General features: G+C 42.3%; 1 protein-coding gene across 1 annotated transcript in view; it reads right to left on the minus strand.

Annotated features, from left to right (window-relative positions):
- lrmda (leucine rich melanocyte differentiation associated) overlaps window positions 1-27,500 on the minus strand; it is a 705,908-nt gene that overhangs the window by 227,734 nt on the left and 450,674 nt on the right. Inside the window, exons 3-5 of the mRNA XM_061911768.1 lie at window positions 22,314-22,440; window positions 13,796-13,935; window positions 4,056-4,182 (exon numbers count right to left, since the gene is read on the minus strand). Of these exons, the coding sequence (XP_061767752.1) occupies window positions 4,056-4,182; window positions 13,796-13,935; window positions 22,314-22,440 (394 nt within the window). The remainder of the gene's footprint in view (window positions 1-4,055; window positions 4,183-13,795; window positions 13,936-22,313; window positions 22,441-27,500) is intronic.

A 27,500-nucleotide genomic window follows, 5' to 3' on the forward strand; every position in this document is an offset into this window, starting at 1 on the left:
GCCGGAGACTCAAAACCCCCGCATCAACGTGTTCGAACCCGGAGAAGGAGCGTCGCCAGCTCTGACCTTTTTTACTTTGCATGAGGAAGACATAATCATACACGGCTTGTTCAGAGACACACGCTAATTACCTCGCCTTGACAAGCTATGTAAATAAAAGCTGGTAACGACACTCCAGCCTGACAGAATCACTGTCCGCTTTTTTTAAAATCTGACATCAAGTGGATGAGCGGCGTTTTCACGGCGTCGAGCAAACACGCCACGCCGAGGTTAAACTATTTCTGTGTTCCCTGCTGACTGCCTTCAAGAGACACACTTCCTCTGCACTTTTACACCCAAATCTGCGACAGGAGATGCGGTTCGAGGTCCCTAGAACCCCCCCCGCCCAGAGAGAAAAGGGTCTGGCGTCTTATATTCGGCCACGCCAAAAAAAACAGCAATATGTTTGGAGAAAAAATGGTGAGGCCTTTAATCCCAGGAACACCACACCTACCGCCAAGCATGGTGGTGGAAGTATTATGCTCTGGGCTTGTTTTGCTCCCAATGGAACTGGTGCTTTACAGAGACTAAACGGGACAATGAAAAAGGAGAATTACCTACAAATTCTTCAAGACAAGCTAAAATCGTCAGCCCTGAGGTTGGGTCTTGGGGGGAGTCTGGTGTTCCATCAGGACTGCCTTCAAGAGACACATTTCCTTCGCACTTTTACACCCAAATCTGCAAGAGGAGATGAGATTCTAGCTCCCAAGAACCCCCCTCCCAGAGAGAAAAGGGTCTGGCGTCTTATATTCGGCCGCGCCAAACAACTTTGCCAATAAAAAGTAGCAAAATCACATGGGCAATGAGGTCTGTGGTCAGATGAAAGAAAAATTTAGTTGTTTGGCCACAAAACCAAGTAATATGTTTGGAGAAGAAATGGTGAGGCCTTTAATCCCAGGAACACCATGCCTACCGCCAAGCATGATGGTGAAAGTATTATGCTCTGGGCTTGTTTTGCTCCCAATGGAACTGGTGCTTTACAGAGAGTAAACTGGACAATGAAAAAGGAGAATTACCACCAAGTTCTTCAGGAGAAGCTATAATCATCATCTGGGTTGGGTCTTGGGTGGAGTCAGGTGTTCCATCAGGACTGCCTTCAAGAGACACACTTCCTCTGCACTTTTACACCCAAATCTGCGACAGGAGATGCGGTTCGAGCTCCCTAGAACCCCCCCGCCCAGAGAGAAAAAGAGTCTGGCGTCTTATATTCGGCCGCGCCAAACAACTTTGCCAATAAAAAGTAGCAAAATCACATGGGTAATGAGTTCTGTGGTCAGATGAAAGAAAAATGGAGTTGTTTGGCCGCAAAACCAAGTAATATGTTTGGAGAAGAAATGGTGAGGCCTTTAATCCCAGGAACACCATACATATCGCCAAGCATGGTGGTGGAAGTATTTTGCTCTGGGCTTGTTTTGCTGCCAATGGAACTGGTGTTTTACAGAGACTAAACTGGACAATGAAAAAGGAGAATTACCACCAAGTTCTTCAGGAGAAGCTATAATCATCATCTGGGTTGGGTCTTGGGTGGAGTCAGGTGTTCCATCAGGACTGCCTTCAAGAGACACACTTCCTTTGCACTTTTACACCCAAATCTGCGGCAGGAGATGCGGTTCGAGCTCCCTAGAACCCCCCGCCCAGAGAGAAAAAGAGTCTGGCGTCTTATATTCGGCCACGCCAAACAACTTTGCCAATAAAAAGTAGCAAAATCACATGGGCAATGAGGTCTGTGGTCAGATGAAAGAAAAATTGAGTTGTTTGGCCGCAAAACCAAGTAATATGTTTGGAGAAGAAATGGTGAGGCCTTTAATCCCAGGAACACCACACCTACTGCCAAGCATGGTGGTGGAAGTATTATGCTCTGGGCTTGTTTTGCTGCCAATGGAACTGGTGCTTTACAGAGAGTAAATGGGACCATGAAAAAGGAGAATTATCTCCAAATTTTTCAAGACAAGCTAAAATTGTCAGCCCGCAGGTTGGGTCTTGGGTGGAGTCGGGTGTTCCACCAGGACTGCCTTCAAGAGACACACTTCCTTTGCACTTTTACACCCAAATCTGCTATAGGAGATGCGGTTCGAGCTCCCTAGAACCCTGCCGCCCAGAGAGAAAAAGGGTCTGGCGTCTTATATTCGGCCGCGCCAAACAACTTTGCTGATAAAATGTAGCAAAATCACATGGACCTTTTGGATGAAAAGTTCTTTGGTCAGATGAAAGAAAAAATTAGCTGTTTGGCCGCAAAACCCAGCAATATGTTTAGAGAAAAAATGGTGAGGCCTTTAATCCCAGGAACACCATACCTACGGCCAAGCATGGTGGTGGTAGTATTATGCTCTGGGCTTGTTTTCCTGCCAATGGAACTGCTGCTTTACAGAGAGTAAATGGGACAATGAAAAAGGAGAATTACCACCAAGTTCTTCAGGAGAAGCTATAATCATCATCTGGGTTGGGTCTTGGGTGGAGTCAGGTGTTCCAACAGGATTTCCTTCAAGAGACACACTTCCTTTGCACTTTTACACTCAAATCTGCGACAGGAGATGCGGTTCGAGCTCCCTAGAACCCCCCCAGCCCAGAGAGAAAAAGAGTCTGGCGTCTTATATTCGGCCGCGCCAAACAACTTTGCCGATAAAAAGTAGCAAAATCACATGGGCAATGAGTTCTGTGGTCAGATGAAAGAAAAATGGAGTTGTTTGGTCGCAAAACCAAGTAATATGTTTGGAGAAGAAATGGTGAGGCCTTTAATCCCAGGAACACCATACATACCGCCAAGCATGATGGTGGAAGTATTATGCTCTGGGCTTGTTTTGCTGCCAATGGAACTGGTGCTTTACAGAGAGTAAATGGGACCATGAAAAAGGAAGATTATCTCCAAATTTTTCAAGACAAGCTAAAATTGTCAGCCCTGAGGTTGGGTCTTGGGTGGAGTCGGGTGTTCCACCAGGACTGCCTTCAAGAGACACACTTCCTTTGCACTTTTACACCCAAATCTGCTATAGGAGATGCGGTTCGAGCTCCCTAGAACCCCGCCGCCCAGAGAGAAAAAGAGTCTGGCGTCTTATATTCGGCCGCGCCAAACAACTTTGCTGATAAAATGTAGCAAAATCACATGGACCTTTTGGATGAAAAGTTCTTTGGTCAGATGAAAGAAAAAATTAGCTGTTTGGCCGCAAAACCCAGCAATATGTTTAGAGAAAAAATGGTGAGGCCTTTAATCCCAGGAACACCATACCTTCAGCCAAGCATGGTGGTGGTAGTATTATGCTCTGGGCTTGTTTTGCTGCCAATGGAACTGGTGCTTTACAGAGAGTAAATGGGACCATGAAAAAGGAGGATTACCTACAAATTCTTCAGTACAACCTAAAATCATCAGACCAGACGTTGGGTCTTGGACGCAGTTTGGTGTTCCAACAGGACTTCCTTCAAGAGACACATTTCCTTTGCACTTTTACACCCAAATCTGCAAGAGGAGATGAGATTCTAGCTCCCTAGAATCCCCCTAAAGACTAAACTAAACTAAACAAGTGCATGTCAACTATCAACCAGGACATTAACCAGCTTTTGACGACTATGAAAATAACTTCAAGCCTTACGTGGAAGTCCAAACAACAAAAAAAGGCGCTCAAGGAGGCTAAATATTTCATAACCCAGCAATTAGACGCAATCAAATCAAGGCGTGAGAAATGAGCGCTGAGGTATGAGAGAACCTCCCCGGCCTCTAATTAGTCTGCGAGGTCCAAAACAAGAGCAGAAGGGGATCATTAAGCCGTGGCGAGCGGCGTGCACGTGAGCTGTCACTCCAATCGCCGGCCACGTCATGCCGGCCCACACAAGCCGGACCGGACAGCCGCCCGTCGTCTTTGATCCGAGCTCATGCATACGGAATCAGGTCAGCCCGTGGTCACACACACACACACACACACTTATATACACACACACACACTTCAACAAGCAGTACTCAGAGGGCAGTGTATGAGGAGCTCTCCAGTCGGAGACTGGCAGGGGAGAAAAGGATCTGAACTTACCGTGTCCGACTTGGGCTTGACCACCTTCATGAAGGCTCCTCTGGCTTGGGCCTCCGTGCTTTCTTTTCTGGTGACTTTCCTGGTGTCCAAGAACTTAAGGCCGGGCAACTTGTGCAGAACAAAATACCTGTGAAGAAAAATATCAACACCTTTTGCAGTGCAGCACAGTGTAGGAGAGCGATCCGAAAATTATTTTTTACATATTCAGTGTTTATAATAGTATTTTTTTAAAGTGCATTTATCATTTGGTGACTATTTATAAATGTGCCATTTATATTAAGTATCAATCAATCAATCAATGTTTATTTATATAGCCCCAAATCACAAATGTCTCAAAGGACTGCACAAATCATTACGACTACAACATCCTCGGAAGAACCCACAAAAGGGCAAGGAAAACTCACACCCAGTGGGCAGGGAGAATTCACATCCAGTGGGACGCCAGCGACAATGCTGACTATGAGAAACCTTGGAGAGGACCTCAGATGTGGGCAACCCCCCCCCTCTAGGGGACCGAAAGCAATGGATGTCGAGTTATAGTAACACAGATACGATTGTATATACGGCGGATACTGCAAATATCCAAAATAGTTTCTCTCGTTTTGATGAAATAACATTAGAAGGATTGTTACAACGTGTAAATGGAATAAAACAAACAACATGTTTACTTGACCCACTTCCTGGGAAACTTATCAAGGAGCTTTTTGTATTATTAGGTCCATCAGTGCTAAATATTATAAACTTATCACTTTCCTCGGGCACTGTTCCCGTTGCATTCAAAAAAGCGGTTATTCATCCTCTCCTTAAAAGACCTAACCTCGATCCAGACCTCATGGTAAACTACCGACCGGTGTCTCACCTTCCCTTTATTTCGAAAATCCTCGAAAAAATTGTTGCAGAGCAGCTAAGTGAGCACTTAGCGTTTAACAATCTATGTGAAACCTTTCAATCCGGTTTCAGGGCAAATCACTCGACTGAGACAGCCCTCGCAAAACTGACTAATGATCTATTGCTAACGATGGACTCTGATGCGTCATCTATGTTGCTGCTCCTCGATCTTAGCGCTGCTTTCGATACCGTCGATCATAATATTTTATTAGAACGTATCAAAACACGAATTGGTATGTCAGACTTAGCCCTGTCTTGGTTTAACTCTTATCTTACTGATAGGATGCAGTGCGTCTCCCATAACAATGTGACCTCGGACTATGTTAAGGTAACGTGTGGAGTTCCCCAGGGTTCGGTCCTTGGCCCTGTACTCTTCAGGGCCCTGTACTCTTCAGGGCCAAAACTTGTGTCAAGTGTATTGAGATAACTTCTGTTGGGATTTGGCGCTCGATGTGTTGCGATCCGTGACTCGGATCTTCAAATATTATTGTTTATTTTTCCATCTTTGTTCTCATTCTCCGTCTGATCCCTTTATTTCCCGTTTAGTCCATCACCATGGTTACTTATTAGTTTCAGCTGTTACTCCCTGTTCACTGCTAATTACCTTCCCTTTATAAGCCAGCCTCTTCTGTTTATTCTTTCTGGGACTCTAATTTGCGTCAGGTATGTTTTTCTCGCTAGCTCATTAGCTAAGCCACTTTGTTGTCATCTTTAGCTCACATGCTAATCATCTTTGTTTTCATTTTTTGTGCCATCGTGCCAAATCTTAGTTCTTTATATTTCCTAGCTTTCACGCTAGCGTCTTTTGTTTCCCTTTTTATTAGCTCCAGTGTTTTTGTTCAGAGCTCACTTTTTGTTAATACATTTTTTTAGATCTTACCTTTGTTGTGTTCTTTCGTTTGACGCATCCTCGAGGGAATCGAACCCGGTACCACGATGCCGAACCGGCGTTACAAGATGAATACATTACAATTGCACTGAATGACAATATATATTTTACCATTATTGATCTGACCAAAAGTAGATGTGAAAGAAAAAATTAAGGGACATATAGAATAAAATTGTATATATATATACACTGCGATGAGGTGGCGACTTGTCCAGGGTGTACCCTACCTTCCACCTGATTGTACCTGAGATAGGCACCAGCGTCCCCCACGACCCCAAAGGGAATAAGCGGTAGGAAATGGATATATATATATATATATATATATATATATATATATATATATATATATATATATATATTAGGGGTGTGGGAAAAAATCGATTCGAATCAAATCGTTTAAGTTGTGCGATTCAAAATCGATTCTAATTTTTTTTTTTAAATCGCTTTTTTTAATTTTATTTAAAAAAACATATTAAAAAAAAAAAAAAATCAATCCAACAAACCACTAAACAACAATACCATAACAATGCAATCCAATTCCAAAAACCAAACCTGAGCCAGCAACACTCAGAACTGCAAATGTAACTTAGATATTGGGTTTCACTATGGAAAGCGCTTTGAGTCACTGGAGAAAAGCGCTATATAAATATAATACAATTCACAATTCAATTCAATAAACAGAGCAATTGAGAGGAGACACAAACACCACACAGAACAAAACAAAAGTAGTGAAACAACATGGATATTATCAACAACAGTATCAATATGAGTTATCATTTGGTTGAAAAAAAGAGATAATCATCAGTTTCTGATTTATTAAAATTGTATAACAGTGCAAAATATTGCTCATTTGTGGTGTTTTTTTCTTGAAAAATATATATAAAAATAGCTAAAACTTGTTGAAAAATAAACAAGTGATTCAATCATAAATAAAGATTTCTACACATATATATATATATATATATATATATATATATATATGATTAGGGGGTACTTGAATTAAAAAAATGTTCACAGGGGGTACATCGCTGAAAAAAGGTTGAGAACCACTGGCTTAAATAATAGCTGTGATAATTACCAGCAGGTGTGAGAACTGAGGACAGGGGCGTGACACGAGGACAAGGTGAAAATCAATCAATCAATCAATCAATGTTTACTTATATAGCCCTAAATCACTAGTGTCTCAAAGGGCTGCACAAATCACCACGACATCCTCGGTAGGCCCACATAAGGGCAAGGAAAACTCACACCCAGTGGGACGTCGGTGACAATGATGACTATGAGAACCTTGGAGAGGAGGAAAGCAATGGATGTCGAGCGGGTCTAACATGATACTGTGAGAGTTAAATCCACAATGGATCCAACACAGTCGCGAGAGTCCAGTCCAAAGCGGATCCAACACAGCAGCGAGAGTCCCGTTCACAGCGGAGCCAGCAGGAAACCATCCCAAGCGGAGGCGGATCAGCAGCGCAGAGATGTCCCCAGCCGATACACAGGCGAGCAGTACATGGCCACCGGATCGGACCGGACCCCCTCCACAAGGGAGAGTGGGACATAGAAGAATCAATGAGTTGCTATGGAAATGAGAGAAACAAGGACGTGCAAAAGCGGGAAAACATTTGTCCGAAAAATAACCAAACATGACAAAAACGAAACTTGATTTCATGGGCGTGACAATATTGTTTTATTCAGTGCTTGAGTGTCCTATTCATAGTCTTCTGAGAGCACGCGGTAGCCGAACCCAAGTTCTATTTAAATGCAAGAAACAACAAAAGCAAAACTTTGTTTACGAATATAATAGGGGGGGATGCGGAATTAATGTTAGAGTTAATGATGTTTCCTTGAAGGTAATAACCTTCAAAGGTGATGAGAAGAAGTTTCGTATAAATAGCATGAAAGGAGATGCTGCCCGCCTGCCAGAGCTGTCATTCCGACAGCATCACAGCATCTCTCTCCCAGCTTTCAGACACTCCGTCTGGGATGCTGGTGCTGGTGCAGGGGGGGGGGGGGACGTCAAAAGATAATGGCAGGAATACATAGATGACAACAGATCCTTTCATGGGGCAGGCAGGCAGCGAGAGAGGAAGCCGGGTGTCAGGACCCCCCAAAAAAGGTGGGGATTGATGTGAGGCATGCGGCACGAGTGATGAAGAGAAACGGCAAAAAGTCAACTTTTCCCACCGCCAATCAAATCTTCTCTGATGACGATGAATGTCACCGTCCGCTTTATTAAGGGTGTTGTAGAAATGATCGAATAATATTAAAGATCAGGCGCTGATAAAAGGTTTGAGGTCGGTGTAGATTTTACAGAGTGGAGTCACACATAAATCGTGCTGAGACCTCCAAAGGTTGTAAAATGGAATCACAACCTTGCAGGATTAAATATGTCTGTGCAATACGTAATACTGTAGTTTATACATTTTATATATATTTTTTGTGATGATTAAGGACGTTTTTTTTCTTTTAACGAGATGCAGGGACATGACTTGTATGTAATCATTTATTATTAAATGTAATAAAGTGCTTAGGGATGAAGGAGTGTTTTTTATCGATGTTTGTTGCACTTTTAAAGACACCGCAAGATGCTGGGGATAATGTTTTAAGTGTTGTTGTAATGTTTGATTACAGTACTCATGAATTGTGAAGAGATTAAAGACACAAAAAAATAATGTTCATTATTTAAATATAAATACACAGTACAATTAGACGGATATGGAAAATAATAGGGGTGCACAAAAAAGTCTAAATGGATGGATAGTTTTAAAAAAATCTTTATTTTATTCTATTTTTATAAAATCGAAACATTTTTAGGCCATTTTTATGCAACGAGAGGTAGCTTTCCTAACCTGCAACTGTTTTGAAAAAAGTTTTATTATTAATTATTATACCAAATAATACATTGCAAGAATCGGTTTGAATAGAACATTGTGTTAAATCGAGAATCGATTCTGAATCAAATCGTCGACCCCGGCAATCAGAATCGGATCGAAGCGTTAGGAGCAGAAATATTCGCATCCCTATGAAAAGTTGTAATATCCAAATGATGGGTTTAATATTTAATTCTTAATATTAAGTGCTATATAAATCTAATGCCTTATTTAATATTATTATTATATATATGTGTGTGAATGTATTTATATATATATATGAGTGTGTGTGTGTGTGTGTATATATATGTATATATATATATATATATATATATATATATATATATATATATATATATATATATGTATATATGTATATATATATATATATATATATGTAGGTGTGGGAAAAATCACAAGACTACTTCATCTCTACAGAAATAATCCAATCAAGACATATATATATATATATCTGTATACTCTAGCCTTTAAATAGACCTCCTTTTTAGACCAGTTGATCTGCCGCTTCTTTTCTCTCTCCTATGTCCCCCTCCCCCTTGTGGAGGGGGTCCGGTCCGATGACCATGGATGAAGTACTGGCTGTCCAGAGTCGAGACCCAGGATGGACCGCTCGTCGGGACCCAGGATGGACCGCTCGCCTGTATCGGTTGGGGACATCTCTACGCTGCTGATCCGCTTGAGATGGTTTCCTGTGGACGGGACTCTCGCTGCTGTCTTGGATCCGCTTGAACTGAACTCTCGCGGCTGTGTTGGAGCCACTATGGATTGAACTTTCACAGTATCACGTTAGACCCGCTCGACATCCATTGCTTTCGGTCCCCTAGAGGGGGGGGGGTTGCCCACATCTGAGGTCCTCTCCAAGGTTTCTCATAGTCAGCATTGTCACTGGCGTCCCACTGGATGTGAATTCTCCCTGCCCACTGGGTGTGAGTTTTCCTTGCCCTTTTGTGGGTTCTTCCGAGGATGTTGTAGTCGTAATGATTTGTGCAGTCCTTTGAGACATTTGTGATTTGGGGCTATATAAATAAACATTGATTGATATATATATATATATATATATATATTTTTTTTTTTTTTAATTACAGATACATTGAGCAAATTGGCTATTTCTGACAATTTATTTAAGTGTGTATCAAACTGGTAGCCCTTGGCATTAATCAGTACCCAAGAAGTAGCTCTTGCTTTCAAAAAGGTTGGTGACCCCTGCTGTACAATAATGTTGTTGCAGTACCACAAGTGGCCACTGAGCGTGAGTCTGGCCTGGAGAAGGTTGATTGGCCGTTTCTCCACCGCGACGCTGCGTGGGTCAACTGCATGTTTCTATGTCATCGCCCTAATTAGTGGACACGGGGGCCCGGCCCTCTCTTGCCCGAGGGCCCGGAGCTGTCTGGACCCGCATGCAGCCCGACCTTGTCCGACGTGGAATCTGCATGACGCTCACGCTGACGTTTGACGATGTGACACGTGATGGGTTCGGGGCGGGGGGGGGGGGGGGGGGGGGGTGGGGTGGGGGGGGGGGGGGGGGGTGGGGTGGGGGGGGGAGGGGGGGGGGGCGGGTGGAATATTATTCAAGAAAGACAGGAGCTGCTAAATGATTAATAGGCAAGACAGAGTCAGAAACAAGCACTTAGGGCTGAAAGAGACAAGAGAGAGGATGCTTTTCGCCCTTTTATCAGGTTTCATGTAGAGGACTCTGACAAATGGTGGTCATGTTGCACGGTGGCATGTTTAATGCATCCTCCGCTCGGCTCGGGCGGGCTAGTAAACACTCATTTGTGGTAGGTGGGGGGTAGTCACTCATGAAATCCATTTTGGAGTGGAAGATGGGGCGGGATGGGGGGGGCAAAGCTTTTAGGGCAAGGCGCTCCAATCCTCAGTTTGCTTGTTGGAGGACAAGACATCAGCACACACCTGACTTACATAGCTGCCGACACGCCAAAACATGCTTCTTCTTTGTCCACGTCTGCCTTGTGGCTTCACTTTTTAACACCACTTCTTCAGGATGTTCTTTGGGGTGGTTCACAGCACACACGCGCCACCTAAAATGTGCTTGTTTTAATAGTTATCGCCAGTTATTAATGATGATACGCGCAACAGAAATGAACAGACTCAAAATAACCTAGAGTCAAAGTCTGCTGTATGATTGCCAACGCATACCCACGCGTTTGTGTGTGTGTAGAAGTGTCACACAATTGAAGGGACTGCTCCTAACACCAGTTGTTGATGATAACCTCCACCTCGCTTAACAGAAACGAACAGACTCAAAATAATCCAAAGTCTGCAGCATGATTGCCAATGCATACGCACGTGAGTGTGTAGAAGTGTCACACGATTGAAGGGACTGCTCCTAACACCAGTTATTGATGATAACCTCCACCTCGCACAACAGAAATGAACAGACTCAAAATAATCCAAAGTCTGCAGTATGATTGCAAATGCATACGTAAGTGAGTGTGTTTAAGTGTTACACGGTTGCAGGGACTGCTCCACCCACCTGTTATTAATGATAACCTCCACCTCGCTTAACAGAAATGAACAGACTCAAAAGAAGCCAGGGTGAGAAACTGCAGTATGATCGCCAAGTCATACACACATGTGTGTAGGAGTGTCGCACAATTCAAGAGATTGCTGCTCCCACCAGTTATTAATGATAACCTCCACCTCGCACAACATAAATTAACAGACTCAAAATAACCTGGAGTCAAAGTCTGCTGTATGATTGCCAACGCATACACACGCGTTTGTGTGTGTGAAGAAGTGTCACACAATTGAAGGGACTGCTCCTAACACCAGTTATTGATGATAACCTCCACCTCGCACAACAGAAATGAACAGACTCAAAATAACCTAAAGTCAAAGTCTGCTGTATGATTGCCAACGCATACGCACGCGTTTGTGTGTGTGTAGAAGTGTCACACAACTGAAGGGACTGCTCCTAACACCAGTTATTGATGATAACCTCCACCTCGCACAACAGAAATGAAAAGACTCAAAATAACCTAAAGTCAAAGTCTGCTGTATGATTGCCAACGCATACGCACGCGTTTGTGTGTGTGTAGAAGTGTCACACAACTGAAGGGACTGCTCCTAAAACCAGTTATTGATGATAACCTCCACCTCGCACAACAGAAATGAACAGACTCAAAATAACCTAGAGTCAAAGTCTGCTGTATGATTGCCAACGCATACGCACGCGTTTGTGTGTGTGTAGAAGTGTCACACAATTGAAGGCACTGCTCCTAACACCAGTTATTGATGATAACCTCCACCTCGCACAACAGAAATGAACAGACTCAAAATAATCCAAAGTCTGCATTATGACTGCCAACGCATATGCACATGGGTGTGTAGAAGGGTCACACGAATGCAGGGGCTGCTCCTCCCACCAGTTATCAATGATAACCTCCACCTCACACAACAGAAATGAACAGACTCAAAATAATCCAAAGTCTGCATTATGACTGCCAACGCATACGCATGTGGGTGTGTAGAAGTGTCAAACGAATGCAGGGACTGCTCCTCCCACCAGTTATCAATGATAACCTCCACCTCGCATAACAGAAATGAACAGACTCAAAAGAATCCAAAATCTGCAGTATGACTGCCAACGCATACGCATGTGGGTGTGTAGAAGTGTCAAACGAATGCAGGGACTGCTCCTCCCACCAGTTATTAATGATTACCTCCACCTCGCACAACAGAAATGAACAGACTCAAAATAATCCAAAGTCACACACATCTGCGGTCCTCTGCAAGGTTTCTCACAGTCATTCACATTGACATCCCACTGTGTTGTAAGTTTTTCCTTGCCCTTTTGTGGGCTCTGAACCGAGGATGTCTTTGTGGCTTGTGCAGCCCTTTGAGACACTTGTGATTTAGGGCTATACAAATAAACATAGATTGATCGTTTGATTGATTTGGGGTCGCTATAAAGTACAAATAAAGCGACCGCCCCTCCCACCAGTTGTCCATGATAACTGCCACCTTGCGTATTCGTAACGGACAAAAATAAAAACCAAATAAATAACCCTGTGAAATCAACACCCAGGAGAACGTGTGCGCATGCCATGTCTCACCATGGCTCCTCCCGCCGCTTGTTAATAATAACCACCACCTTTCCTTTTTTTTTTTTTACTTTATTAAATGTATTTATATTATCATTTGGTGCAGCCGGGCCGAAGCAGGAGGGGATAGAAAGAGAAAAAAAGGAAGACAGAGGGGGAAATTGTGGGGACAAGAGGGGGATTAGACAGAGAGACAAAAACAACAACAGCAAACACAACAATAACAACAAAAACAACAACAATAGAGCAACATCAGCAAATAGGATATGTACAAATATGACCTCATAAGTGATAGCAAAGAAGTAGTTAGGGAAATAAATAAAAATACAGAAATGACAATGAGCATTATTACACTACAGCAATACAAATACTAAAATAAATAGCGCTATTGATAAAGCACAATACCAATAATTTACTTATATTATCAACAATACAGTTGTTTAGATGCAACAATACATATAAATAACAATAACTAGAGATACAAAAGAAAGCAGAAAAACAGAGGAAAAGAAAGAGAAGCAACCCATCGTAACTTTGTAGATTGTTATAGTAACCAGAGGTTAAGCCTTGTCGGTGTGCCGTGCGTTACCCAGTTTCTCTTAGGGCAGGGGTCGGTAACCTTTTTTGGCTGAGAGAGCCATGAAAGCCAAATTGTCAGAGTTGGTTTGTGACGAACCCCGAGATGCAGAGAAGGCGGCAGGCATTGAATAGGGAAACGTGATTTAATTAAAATACTAGAACAAGAACAGAAAAAAGGGTACTAACAAAAAGCGCGCACCGGGGCGGATAACAAACTAAAAGAGCTAGCATGGGAGCTAGAAGATAATGAGCCTAGCGTGGAAGCTAGCAGGTAGCGAGCAGGAAACAGAAGTCGTCACAGGTTCCCTGCCCCTGCCCTAGGGGGAACAACAACCACCCCCTTTCCTAACTAAAACTCACTCACAGCTTTAAAAGGAACACGCTATTCAGAGCAAACAAATATATATTTTTGTTGGAGCCCGTAGAACTGACCTGTATCTCTGGTAGTCGTCCTCGTCCTTATCCGGGCTGACCAGCTGGTTGGGGCAGGCCTCGTTCCCCAGCAGGCTGAGGTACCGCAGCGACGGGGTCACGTCGGCCAAGTGTTCCAGCAGGGCTTCGATATCAGTCAGGTGTCAAAAGGCCGGATGTCAAGGACCCCAGCGTTGTTAATTACATTAGCATTTACTGCCCACGGGGACCCGGACCCCCCCCCTCCCGAAAAAAAACGCATCACTGTCAAATTTATGTAGGCACTCAAAGGAGCCAGTCACCGGCTTTGTGCGAGCGGGGCAATTTAAAGGGGAACATTATCAGCAGACCTATGTAAGCATCAATATATACCTTGATGGTGCAGAAAAAAGACCATCTATTTTCTTAACCCATTTCCAAACTCTAAATGGGTGAATTTTGGCGAAGTGAACGCCTTTCTGTTTATCGCGCTGGAAGCGATGACGTCAGAATGTGACGTCACCGAGGTAACACACCCACCATTTTCATTTTCAACACATTACAAACACCGGGTATCAGCTCTGTTATTTTCCGTTTTTTTGACTATTTTTGGGAACCTTGGAGACATCATGCCTCGTCGGTGTGTTGTCGGAGGGTGTAACAACACTAACAGGGAGGGATTCAAGTTGCACCACTGGCAAGAAATCTGCCGCCAGACCCCCATTGAATGTACCAGAGTGTCTCCACATTTGACCGGCGATGCTAAGACAGACATGGCACAGAGATGTATGGATAACCTGCAGATGCATTTGCAACGATAAAGTCAACGAAATCACAAAGGTGAGTTTTGTTGATGCTAACATGCTACGCTAATCGATGCTAACATGCTATTTACCGGCGGTGCTAAAGCAGACATGGCACAGAGATGTATGGATAACCTGTAGATGCATTTGCAACTATATTACGTTTCCTCCTACCCACATTTAATGCGAAACAAACACTTACCAATCGACGGGTTTAAGTTGCTCCAGTGTCAAAAGATGCGAAAGTCCTGATCGTTTGGTCCGCACATTTTACCGGCGATGCTAACGCAGCTATTCGGCCATGCTATGGCTATGAATAGCGTCAATAGCTATTCGCTCAATAGCTTCAGTTTCTTCTTCAATATTTTCATACTCCAACCATCTGTTTCAATACGTGCGTAATCTGTTGAATCGCTTAAGTCGCTGAAATCCGAGTTTGAATCCGAGCTAATGTCGCTATATCTTGCTGTGGTATTCCCATTGTTTGTTTACATTGGCAGCACTGTGTGACGTCACAGGGAAATGGCCAGTGTCTTCGCAGAGAGTCCAAAATAAGGCACTTTAAAGCTTTATTTAGGGATATTCCGAGACCGGTAAAATTTAGAAAAAAAATTCAAAAAATACAACAAGCCACTGGGAACTGATTTTTATTGTTTTTAACCCTTTTGAAATTGTGATAATGTTCCCCTTTAAAGAACCAATGATTGTCACACACACACTAGGTGTGGAGGAATCTGTCCTCTGCATTTGACCCATCCCCTTGATCACCCCGTGGGAAGTGAGGGGAGCAGTGAGCAGCAGCAACGGTGCCGCGCCCGGGAATATTTTATTGTGATTCAACCCCCAATTCCAACCCTTGCTAAAGAGTGCCCAGCAGGGAGGTAATGGCTCCCATTTTTATAGTCTTTGGTATGACCGGCGATGCTAAGGCAGACATGGCACAGAGATGTATGGATAACCTGCAGATGCATTTGCAACGATAAAGTCGAAGAAATCACAAAGGTGAGTTTTGTTGATGTTGACTGCCAGCTAATCGATGCTAACATGCTACGCTAATCGATGCTAACATGCTATTTACCGGCGGTGCTAAAGCAGAAATGGCACAGAGATGTATGGGTAACCTGTAGATGCATTTGCAACTATATTACGTTTCCTTCCACCCACATTTAATGCGAAACAAACACTTACCAATCGACGGGTTTAAGTTGCTCCAGTGTCAAAAGATGCGAAAGTCCTGATCGTTTGGTCCGCACATTTTACCGGCGATGCTAACGCAGCTATTCGGCCATGCTATGGCTATGAATAGCGTCAATAGCTTCAGTTTCTTCTTCAATACTTTCATACTCCAACCATCTGTTTCAATACATGCGTAATCTGTTGAATCGCTTAAGTCGCTGAAATCCGAGTTTGAATCCGAGCTAATGTCGCTATATCTTGCTGTGCTATTCCCATTGTTTGTTTACATTGGCAGCACTGTGTGACGTCACAGGGAAATGGATAGTGGCATCGCAAATAGCGAAAATAAGGCACTTTAAAGCTTTATTTAGGGATATTCCGAGACCGGTAAAATTTAGAAAAAAAATTCAAAAAATACAACAAGCTACTGGGAACTGATTTTTATTGTTTTCAACCCTTTTGAAATTGTGATAATGTTCCCCTTTAAAGAACCAATGATTGTCACACACACACTGGGTGTGGAGAAATTTGTCCTCTGCATTTGACCCATCCCCTTGATCACCCCGTGGGAAGTGAGGGGAGCAGTGAGCAGCAGCAACGGTGCCGCGCCCGGGAATATTTTTTTGTGATTCAACCCCCAATTCCAAACCTTGCTAATGAGTGCCCAGCAGGGAGGTAATGGCTCCCATTTTTATAGTCTTTGGTATGACCGGCGATGCTAAGACAGACATGGCACAGAGATGTATGGATAACCTGCAGATGCATTTGCAACGATAAAGTCAACGAAATCACAAAGGTGAGTTTTGTTGATGTTGACTGCCAGCTAATCGATGCTAACATGCTACGCTAATCGATGCTAACATGCTATTTACCGGCGGTGCTAAAGCAGACATGGCACAGAGATGTATGGATAACCTGCAGATGCATTTGCAACTATATTACGTTTCCTCCCACCCACATTTAATGCGAAACAAACACTTACCAATCGACGGGTTTAAGTTGCTCCAGTGTCAAAAGATGTGAAAGTTCTGATCGTTTGGTCCGCACATTTTACCGGCGATGCTAACGCAGCTATTCGGCCATGCTATGGCTATGAATAGCGTCAATAGCTTCAGTTTCTTCTTCAATATTGTCATACTCCAACCATCTGTTTCAATACATGCGTAATCTGTTGAATCGCTTAAATCGCTGAAATCCGAGTTTGAATCCGAGCTAATGTCGCTATATCTTGCTGTGCTATTCCCATTGTTTGTTTACATTGGCAGCACTGTGTGACGTCACAGGGAAATGGATAGTGGCATCGCAAATAGCGAAAATAAGGCACTTTAAAGCTTTATTTAGGGATATTCCGAGACCGGTAAAATTTTGAAAAAAACTTCAAAAAATACAACAAGCTACTGGGAACTGATTTTTATTGTTTTCAACCCTTTTGAAATTGTGATAATGTTCCCCTTTAAAGAACCAATGATTGTCACACACACACTAGGTGTGGAGGAATCTGTCCTCTGCATTTGACCCATCACCTTGATCACCCCGTGGGAAGTGAGGGGAGCAGTGAGCAGCAGCAACGGTTTCGCGCCCGGGAATATTTTATTGTGATTTAACCCCCAATTCCAACCCTTGCTAAAGAGTGCCCAGCAGGGAGGTAATGGCTCCCATTTTTATAGTCTTTGGTATGACCGGCGATGCTAAGACAGACATGGCACAGAGATGTATGGATAACCTGCAGATGCATTTGCAACGATAAAGTCGAAGAAATCACAAAGGTGAGTTTTGTTGATGTTGATTGCCAGCTAATCGATGCTAACATGCTACGCTAATCGATGCTAACATGCTATTTACCGGCGGTGCTAAAGCAGACATGGCACAGAGATGTATGGATAACCTGCAGATGCATTTGCAACTATATTACGTTTCCTCCCACCCACATTTAATGCGAAACAAACACTTACCAATCGACGCATTTAAGTTGCTCCAGTGTCAAAAGATGCGAAAGTCCTGATCGTTTGGTCCGCACATTTTACCGGCGATGCTAACGCAGCTATTCGGCCATGCTATGGCTATGAATAGCGTCAATAGCTTCAGTTTCTTCTTCAATATTGTCATACTCCAACCATCTGTTTCAATACATGCGTAATCTGTTGAATCGCTTAAATCGCTGAAATCCGAGTTTGAATCCGAGCTAATGTCGCTATATCTTGCTGTGCTATTCCCATTGTTTGTTTACATTGGCAGCACTGTGTGACGTCACAGGGAAATGGATAGTGGCATCGCAAATAGCGAAAATAAGGCACTTTAAAGCTTTATTTAGGGATATTCCGAGACAGGTAAAATTTTGAAAAAAACTTCAAAAAATACAACAAGCCACTGAGAACTGATTCTTATTGTTTTTAACCCTTTTGAAATTGTGATAATGTTCCCCTTTAAGGTGCGGGCTTTGGCGTAGAGCAGTGACACCATTTGGCTGCTGCTCCCTCTCTCCCCCTTCTTCATCGCTTTCATTTCCTAGGTGGCCGGCTGCAGAGTAGTGACAAAATGATGGATGCCCTGTGGCTTCAAACAGTGCGTGCTTCCCGGCGGAAAACTTTTGCCAATGGTTGGGAAGGAAAAAAAAAACAAAAAACAAACAGCCCCTAAAGCAGGCACATTCATCACTAATACATTCATTTGGAAAATGGAGCCCCGAAGTGTCAAAAAATGCAACGCCGCGGCTTAAAAATGGCACGGCGCCACGACAGGATGTACATAATTGGCCTATTAGCATGTGGCCGCCACTTCACAAGCCCGGTCTCACACGGCCCGAGCTTTTTAATGTTGACTCCAAGTGTGTGCGTGACGTCCACGCGTATATCCCAACAACACCCGAGTAAAAACAGAACACATGGCTGCTGAACCGCTTCTGATTCCGAGAAGGAAGGTTTTTTTTAACAAGTTTTTTTTTTTCTTCTTTCTAATTGATCGTTAACAGCCTCGCCTTGTGTCGCTGCGTCTCCGCTTTAAGGCAACGCTGCTTTTAATAAACCCGTGGACGCCTTTCGAAAGTGCAGACGACGCTGTCAACACCTTGCCCAAACTTGGACACATGATTGACGTCTGCAGTATGCATGCCAGACCAGTAGTTGGCGATGTGGTGCTTTAAATAAACACTTTAGTTGCTAGTTAGGATCTGGAATCGGCCTAGAAGTGAGCAATTCATATTACTCAGAGTTGGGCAAATATTTTGACTTTGTCTGAGGGGGCCAATGTGTATGTGTGTAGAAATGATTTGTACACATTTAGCTGTAAAAAAAAAAAAAAATGCTGTATAATATGTGTTTGGGGTCTCCTTTTTTCAGGAACACTAATCTCCCCAAAAATAAAAATAATAATAATAAAATTAAATATATCAATCAATCAATCAATGTTTACTTATATAGCCCTAAATCACTAGTGTCTCAAAGGGCTGCACAAACCACTACGACATCCTCGGTAGGCCCACATAAGGGCAAGGAAAAACTCACACCCAGTGGGACGTCGGTGACAATGATGACTATGAGAACCTTGGAGAGGAGGAAAGCAATGGATGTCGAGCGGGTCTAACATGATACTGTGAAAGTTCAATCCACAATGGATCCAACACAGTCGCGAGAGTCCAGTCCAAAGCGGATCCAACACAGCAGCGAGAGTCCCGTTCACAGCGGAGCCAGCAGGAAACCATCCCAAGCGGAGGCGGATCAGCAGCGCAGAGATGTCCCCAGCCGATACACCGGCAAGCAGTACATATATATATATATATATATATATATATATATATATATATATATATATATATATATATATATATATATATATATATATATATATATATATATAGTGAATTAGTGAATTATATTTATATAGCGCTTTTCTCTAGTGACTCAAAGCGCTTTCCATAGTGAAACCCAATATCTAAGTTACATTCAAACCAGTGTGGGTGGCACTGGGAGCAGGTGGGTAAAGTGTCTTGCCCAAGGACACAACGGCAGTGACTAGGATGGCGGAAGCGGGAATCGAACCTGGAACCCTCAAGTTGCTGGCACAGCCGCTCTACCAACCGAGCTATATCTATATCTATATCTATATATATATATATATATATATATATATATATATATATATATATAGATTGCAATTTTGACTCTAATAACACAAAGCTGCCATGCAGGCTGTTTATTTAAAAAAAAAAAAAAAGAATTAAAATCAATGTCGTTATGAATTATTGACCTATTCAAGGTTCCAATTACGTCACATTAAATATTGCACTTTGAGATATTTTTGGGGTAAAATGGTGCATATTTTGTGTTTGCCACACGTTTTTGTTTTAAACTTATAATTGACGGATAGATCTGAAGTCGATCTCGAGATTATTGTGTTAAAAGTAAACAAAATAATAATACATTTTTTAACACTTTGATGAATAAGACCGTTTTTGATCCCCAATAATTTCAGTGTGATTTTTTTTTAAGTGCTATTGCTCCAAAAATAATAATGAATTAAAATCAATGTTGTTATGACTTATTGACCTTTTTAAAGCTACACTTATTATATAATCTAAAAATATTCCACTTTTAAAGTGTTATTGGGTGAAAATATTGCATATTTCTTGTTTTTCTACAAAAAAAGCTTTTCTTTGAGCATACAACTTAATTTTTTTTAAATATTATATTGACATATAGACCTAATTTTGATCTAGACATTTAAGCTGATAATAATAATAATAATACAGAATAATAACACATTTTTAATATTTTTGGGACCAAAACCCTTTGGTATCTGTCAGGTTTGCAACTGACAGTTTGTTTGTGTTTTAGTTCCTCCTCTTTGTGTTTAGTATTTCCTGTCCTTAGTTCCTGTCAGTACTCTTATTTTGGTTCTGCTTCCTGTTTGTCTCCCTGAGTGCTTTGTTTCCCCTCTGCTGCGGCTGATTGGCACCTGGCCGCACCTGGTGTCAATCAGCCCATTCCTATGTGTACCTGCTTTGTCTTCCAGTCAGTGCTGGATTATTGATTTGCCGATGTCACTTCTTGTCGCTCTTGTCATATATTATCGCTCCTGTCGTGTCGTACCTTGTCGTGTCTTTGCAGCGTAGCGGTAAGCTATATCCGTTTGAGGTTTGTAGCTTACTGTTTTTTGTTCCCTGCTTCCAGTTTGTTCTTTAATTTTACAAGTACGACTTCTGTTTCCTGCTAGATACCTGTTAGCTTCCACGCTAGGCCTTCTGTTTGTTATCCGCCCATGTGCGCGCTTTTTGTTTGAACCCTTTGTTTGTTTTTGTCTTAGTATTTAAAATAAATCATGTTTTCCTGCAAAATGCCTCCCTCCTTCTCTGCATCTTGGGGTTTGACACCAACTAACTTTGACAGTGTCCCGGGATCAAGCCTGAGTGGAGGCCTAATTGTATATTTTTAGAAATTACAGTGGGGCAGTGCAAGTTCTCCCACTTAAAATGATGACAGAGGTCTATAATTTTAATCATAGGTACACTTCAACTGTGAGAGCTAGAATGTGAAAAGAAAATCCAGGAATTCACACTGTAGGAATTTTAAAGAATTTATTTTTAATTATGGTGGAAAATACGACGAGTTGAGTTTATACCAACAAGTTCTATTTTGGTTTCATCTGACCAGATGACATTCTCCCAATCCTCTGCTGTATCATCCACGTATCCATTTTGGTATCAACTCAACTCCTCGTGTTTGGAGGAAGAAGAATACTGAGTTGCATCCCAAGAACACCATACCTACTGTGAAGCATGGGGGTGGAAACATCATGCTTTGGGGCTGTTTTTCTGCTAATTGGACAGGACGATTGATCCGTGTTAAGGAAAGAATGAATGGGGCCAAAACCTCCTTCCATCAATGAGAGCTTTGAATGGTTGACCAAATACTTATTTTCCACCATCATTTACAAAAAAATTCTTTAAAATTCCTACAATGTGAATTCCTGGATCTTTTTTTTCACATTCTGTCTCTCACAGTTGAAGTGTACCTATGATGAAAATTACAGACCTCTGTCATCATTTTAAGTGGGAGAACTTGCACGATCGCTGGCTGACTAAATACTTGTTTTGCCCCACTGTATGTATAAAAATATACAATTAGGCCTCCACTCAGGCTTTTTGTAGTTTGTTGGTGTCAAACCCCAAGATGCAGAGAAGGAGGGAGGCATTTTGCAGGAAAACATGATTTGATTTAAAATACTAAGACAAAAACAAACAAAAAGTGCACACGTGGGCGAATAACAAACAAAAGGCCTAGCGTGGAAGCTAACAGGTATCTAGCAGGAAACAGAAGTCGTCCTTGTAAAATGAAAGAACAAACTAAAATAAAAATTGCTTTGATTTTTCAGTGTGTGGCCCTCAGTGGAAAAAGTTCGGACGCCCCCGCTATAGATTTTTAGATGTGAGGACCAGCATTTAAATCTGTTGTTGTTGACTTCATACCTGATTCCACTAGAGGTCCCTGTGGTTCAAAAACCTCCACAATGGACTTCAAATCACACACAAAGCCATTAAAAGTCTTTCTGTTAGGTAAAAATGTGTTTTTTTAAGCTGGAAAGGATATTTTGTTCTTATTGAGCGTCAAGGTGTGCAGGTTAGGTAACCCTGGCAACCGGAGGTCGTTCCCAAGCAGGTTGTTGTCGACGACCAGCTCTTCCAGCCGGGCGAACATCCCGAGTCCCGCCAAGGACCTGCAACGATAAGGAAGACGGTTATTTCTCGGGGAAATTCAAGGCGGTGAAAGGAGGGCGAGCGGCGAGAATTAGTGGCATCCTGGCATGGCGAGGCATCCTTCAGCGGGCTGGCAGGATGAGGGATGGGGGGTGCGGGGGTCCACTTGTGAGTAGCCAGGATTCAAACAAAAGGCTTCAGAAATGCGGCGGGCAGGATGAATTTGTCAATGTCTTGTGCCTTGAGGCGCCCGGTTTTCTGCCTGACCCCGACCCTCCATTCCCAAGACAAATCACTCTGTCACAGTTCACCTTCACTCCCCAGACACAAATTTAACTTGTCATCCATCATTTTCACACAGGAAGCGGAACATGCTCGCCAGCGCTGACGGAATGGAAGGCAAACTTCACTTTTTTTTTTTCTTCCTCAGCCAACTCTTCAAAAAAGCTCCCAAGTCTTTAAAAGACACGTCAGGCATTTCTACCCCGACTGACCCCCCCCCCCCCCCCCCCCCCTTCTCACATTCACGGCGTTTTAAAACATGATGAAGGGTGGTGTCAGAGGTAATATTAGTGGCGTGCAAAGTTCAAGCTGTAAAAAAAAAAAAAGGTGCATGTGTGCCGTCCGATCCGTCACGGCGTCAAAGTGACTTTATTGACATTTAAATCCTCCAAGGCTGCAGGATGCACGAATGCATCCTCTCCGTGGATGTTGCCGTTTAAAAGGCGTTCTTATTCATCAAGTGCATCAATAACACTTGTCAATCAATCAATCAATGTTTACTTATATAGCCCTAAATCACTAGTGTCTCAAAGGGCTGCACAAACCACAACACAAACCACTACGACATCCTCGGTAGGCCCACATAAGGGCAAGGAAAAACTCACACCCAGTGGGACGTCGGTGACAATGATGACTATGAGAACCTTGGAGAGGACGAAAGCAATGGATGTCGAGCGGGTCTAACATGATACTGTGAAAGTTCAATCCATAATGGATCCAACACAGTCGCGAGAGTCCAGTCCAAAGCGGATCCGACACAGCAGCGAGAGTCCCGTTCACAGTGGAGCCTGCAGGAAACCATCCCAAGCGGAGGCGGATCAGCAGCGCAGAGATGTCCCCAGCGGATCGGACCGGACCCCCTCCACAAGGGAGAGTGGGACATAGGAGAAAAAGAAAAGAAACGGCAGATCAACTGGTCTAAAAAGGGAGTCTATTTAAAGGCTAGAGTATACAAATGAGTTTTAAGGTGAGACTTAAATGCTTCTACTGAGGTAGCATCTCAAACTGTTACCGGGAGGGCATTCCAGAGTACTGGAGCCCGAATGGAAAACGCTCTATAGCCCGCAGACTTTTTTTGGGCTCTAGGAATCACTAATAAGCTGGAGTCTTTTGAAGGCAGATTTCTTGCCGGGACATATGGTACAATACAATCGGCAAGATAGGCTGGAGCTAGACCGTGTAGTATTTTATACGTAAGTAGTAAAACCTTAAAGTCACATCTTAAGTGCACAGGAAGCCAGTGCAGGTGAGCCAGTATAGGTATATATGTATGTATATATGTATATAAAGGTATATATGTATGTATATATGTATATAAAGGTATATACAGTATAGGTATATATGTATATAAAGGTATATACAGTATAGGTATATATGTATGTATATATGTATATAAAGGTATATACAGTATAGGTATATATGTATGTATATATGTATATAAAGGTATATACAGTATAGGTATATATGTATATAAAGGTATATACAGTATAGGTATATATGTATGTATATATGTATATAAAGGTATATACAGTATAGGTATATATGTATATATATGTATATAAAGTTATATACAGTATAGGTATATATGTATATATATACGTATATAAAGGTATATACAGTATAGGTATACATGTATGTATATATGTATATAAACGTATATACAGTATAGGTATATATGTATATAAAGGTATATACAGTATAGGTATATATGTATGTATATATGTATATAAAGGTATATACAGTATAGTTACATATGTATGTATATATGTATATAAAGGTATATACAGTATAGGTATATATGTATGTATATATGTATATAAAGGTATATACAGTACAGGCGTAATGTGATCAAACTTTCTTGTTCTTGTCAAAAGTCTAGCAGCCGCATTTTGTACCAACTGTAATCTTTTAATGCTAGACATGGGGAGACCCCAAAATAATACGTTACAGTAGTCGAGACGAGACGTAACAAACGCATGGATAATGATCTCAGCGTCTTTAGTGGACAAAATAGAGCGAATTTTAGCGGTATTACGGAGATGAAAGAAGGCAGTTTTAGTAACGCTTTTAATGTGTGACTCAAAGGAGAGAGTTGGGTGGAAGATAATACCCAGATTCTTTACCGAGTCGCCTTGTTTAATTTTCAAATGTTAGAGTTGTATTATTGAATATAGGTCGGTGTCTAGCAGGACCGATAATCAGCATTTCCGTTTTTTTGGCGTTGAGTTGCAAAAAGTTAGCGGACATCCATTGTTTAATTTCATTAAGACACGCCTCCAGCTGACTACAATCCGGCGTGTTGGTCAGCTTTAGGGGCATGTAGAGTTGGGTGTCATCAGCATAACAGTGAAAGCTAACACCGTATTTGCCATCTAACTCAGGGAGGAACAAAAAAAAAAAAAAAAGACGGAAACTTGGGGAAAAAAAAGGTTTTTTTTTATATGAAAAAAACCCCAATTAGCCGAGTGAAATGCATTACATGTTTGCTTTTAAATTAAAGCAGTTATTTACAAACCGCGTTTCCATATGAGTTGGGAAATTGTGTTAAAGTTAACGTACCAATGATTGTCACACACACACACACACACACACACACACACACACACACACACACACACACACTAGGTGTAGAGAAATTTGTCCTCTGCATTTGACCCATTACCTTGATCACCCCGTAGGAAGTGAGGGGAGCAGTGAGCAGCAGCAGCGGTGCCGCGCCCGGGAATCATTTTTGTGATTTAACCCCCAATTCCAACCCTTGATGCTGAGTGCCAAGCAGGGAGGTAATGGCTCCCATTTTTATAGTCTTTGGTATGACTCGGCCGGGGTTTGAACTCCCAACCTACCCATCTCAGGGCTGACACTCTAAGGAATGCTCATCAAACACTTATATGGAACATCCCACAGGTGTGCAGGCTAATTGGGAACAGGTGGGTGCCATGATTGGCTATAAAAACAGCTTCCCAAAAAATGCTCAGTCTTTCACAAGAAAGGATGGGGCGATGTACACCCCTTTGTCCACAACTGTGTGAGCAAATATTCAAACAGTTTAAGAACAACGTTTCTCAAAGTGCAATTGCAAAAATATTTAGGGATTTCAACATCTACGCTCCATAATATCATCAAAAGGTTCAGAGAATCTGGAGAAATCACTCCACGTAAGCGGCATGGCCGGAAACCAACATTGAATGACCGTGACCTTCGATCCCTCAGATGGCACTGTATGAAAAACAGACATCAATCTCTAAAGGATATCACCACATGGGCTCAGGAACACTTCAGAAAACCACTGTCACTAAATACAGTTTGTCGCTACATCTGTAAGTGCAAGTTAAAGCTCTACTATGCAAAGTGAAAGCCATTTATCAACAACATCCAGAAACGCCGCCGGCTTCTCTGGGCCTGAGATCATCTAAGATGGACTGATGCAAAGTGGAAAAGTGTTCTGTGGTCTGACGAGTCCACATTTAAAATTTTTTGGGAAATATTGGACATTGTGTCATCCGGACCAAAGGGGAAGCGAACCATCCAGACTGTTATCGACGCAAAGTTGAAAAGCCAGCTTGTGTGATGGTATGGGGGTGTATTAGTGCCCAAGGCATGGGTAACTTACACATCTGTGAAGACACCATTAATGCTGAAAGGTACATACAGGTTTTGGAATAGCATATGCTGCCATCTAAGTGCCGTCTTTTTATGGACGCCCCTGCTTATTTCAGCAAGACAATGCCAAGCCACATTCAGCATGTGTTACAACAGCGTGGCTTCGTAGTAAAAGAGTGTGGGTACTTTCCTGGCCCGCCTGCAGTCCAAACCTGTCTCCCATGGAAAATGTGTGGTGCATTATGAAGCGTAAAATACGACAGCGGAGACCCCGGACTGTTGAAGGACTGAAGCTCTACATAAAACAAGAATGGGAAAGAATTCCACTTTCAAAGCTTCAAGAATTAGTTTCCTCAGTTCCCAAACGTTTATTGAGTGTTTTTAAAAGAAAAGGTGATGTAACACAGTGGTGAACATGCCCTTTCCCAACTACTTTGGCACGTGTTGCAGCCATGAAATTCTAAGTTTGTTTTTTTTTTTTGCAAATAATAATTAAGTTTATGAGTTTGAACATCAAATATGTTGTCTTTGTAGCATATTCAACTGAATATGGGTTGAAAAGGATTTGCAAATCATTGTATTCTGTTTATATTTACATCTAACACAATTTCCCAACTCATATGGAAACGGGGTTTGTACATTCAGTAAAAAAAATAAAATTTCATTCAATTTAAGGCGGTCTGTCATAACGTTTTTAGCATTCAATCAGACATTATTGTGAGGTTTTGTATTAATGTTCCTAAAAATAAATACACCGGCCCACCAGACACATTTTTTTTTTCTCCAAATTTGGCCCCTCGAGTCAAAATAATTGGCCAGGCCTGCTCTGGACTTAGAGTGTTATTGCTTGGATGTCTTTATAAAAAAAAAAAGCATGTATTGTTTGTATTTCTGGTGGAAAAAAAATTGCAATTAATCTGCAAGTATAATTAAAGTGTGGTTGGATACAGTGTGTGTGTGTGTGTGTGTGTGTGTGTGTGTGTGTAGTCCTGTGGGTTATGTTATTAGCTGCTTGGTTAAAAGGAGCCGCGTGGCACAGGAGGGGGGGGGGGGTCCTTATTAATTGTTGTTTTCATGTCACCACCGCTGCGTGCGCCGGCTGATTTAATCACTTCGATTCACAGCCGAGGGAGAGCAGCCACTGAGTCCCATCCGGCGTTAAGTACGCCGCACGCAGATTCAAGCACTCATGCTC

This window comes from Nerophis ophidion, linkage group LG09, assembly GCF_033978795.1.
Source record: "Nerophis ophidion isolate RoL-2023_Sa linkage group LG09, RoL_Noph_v1.0, whole genome shotgun sequence".
In the NCBI taxonomy this organism is placed as follows: Eukaryota; Metazoa; Chordata; class Actinopteri; order Syngnathiformes; family Syngnathidae; genus Nerophis; species Nerophis ophidion.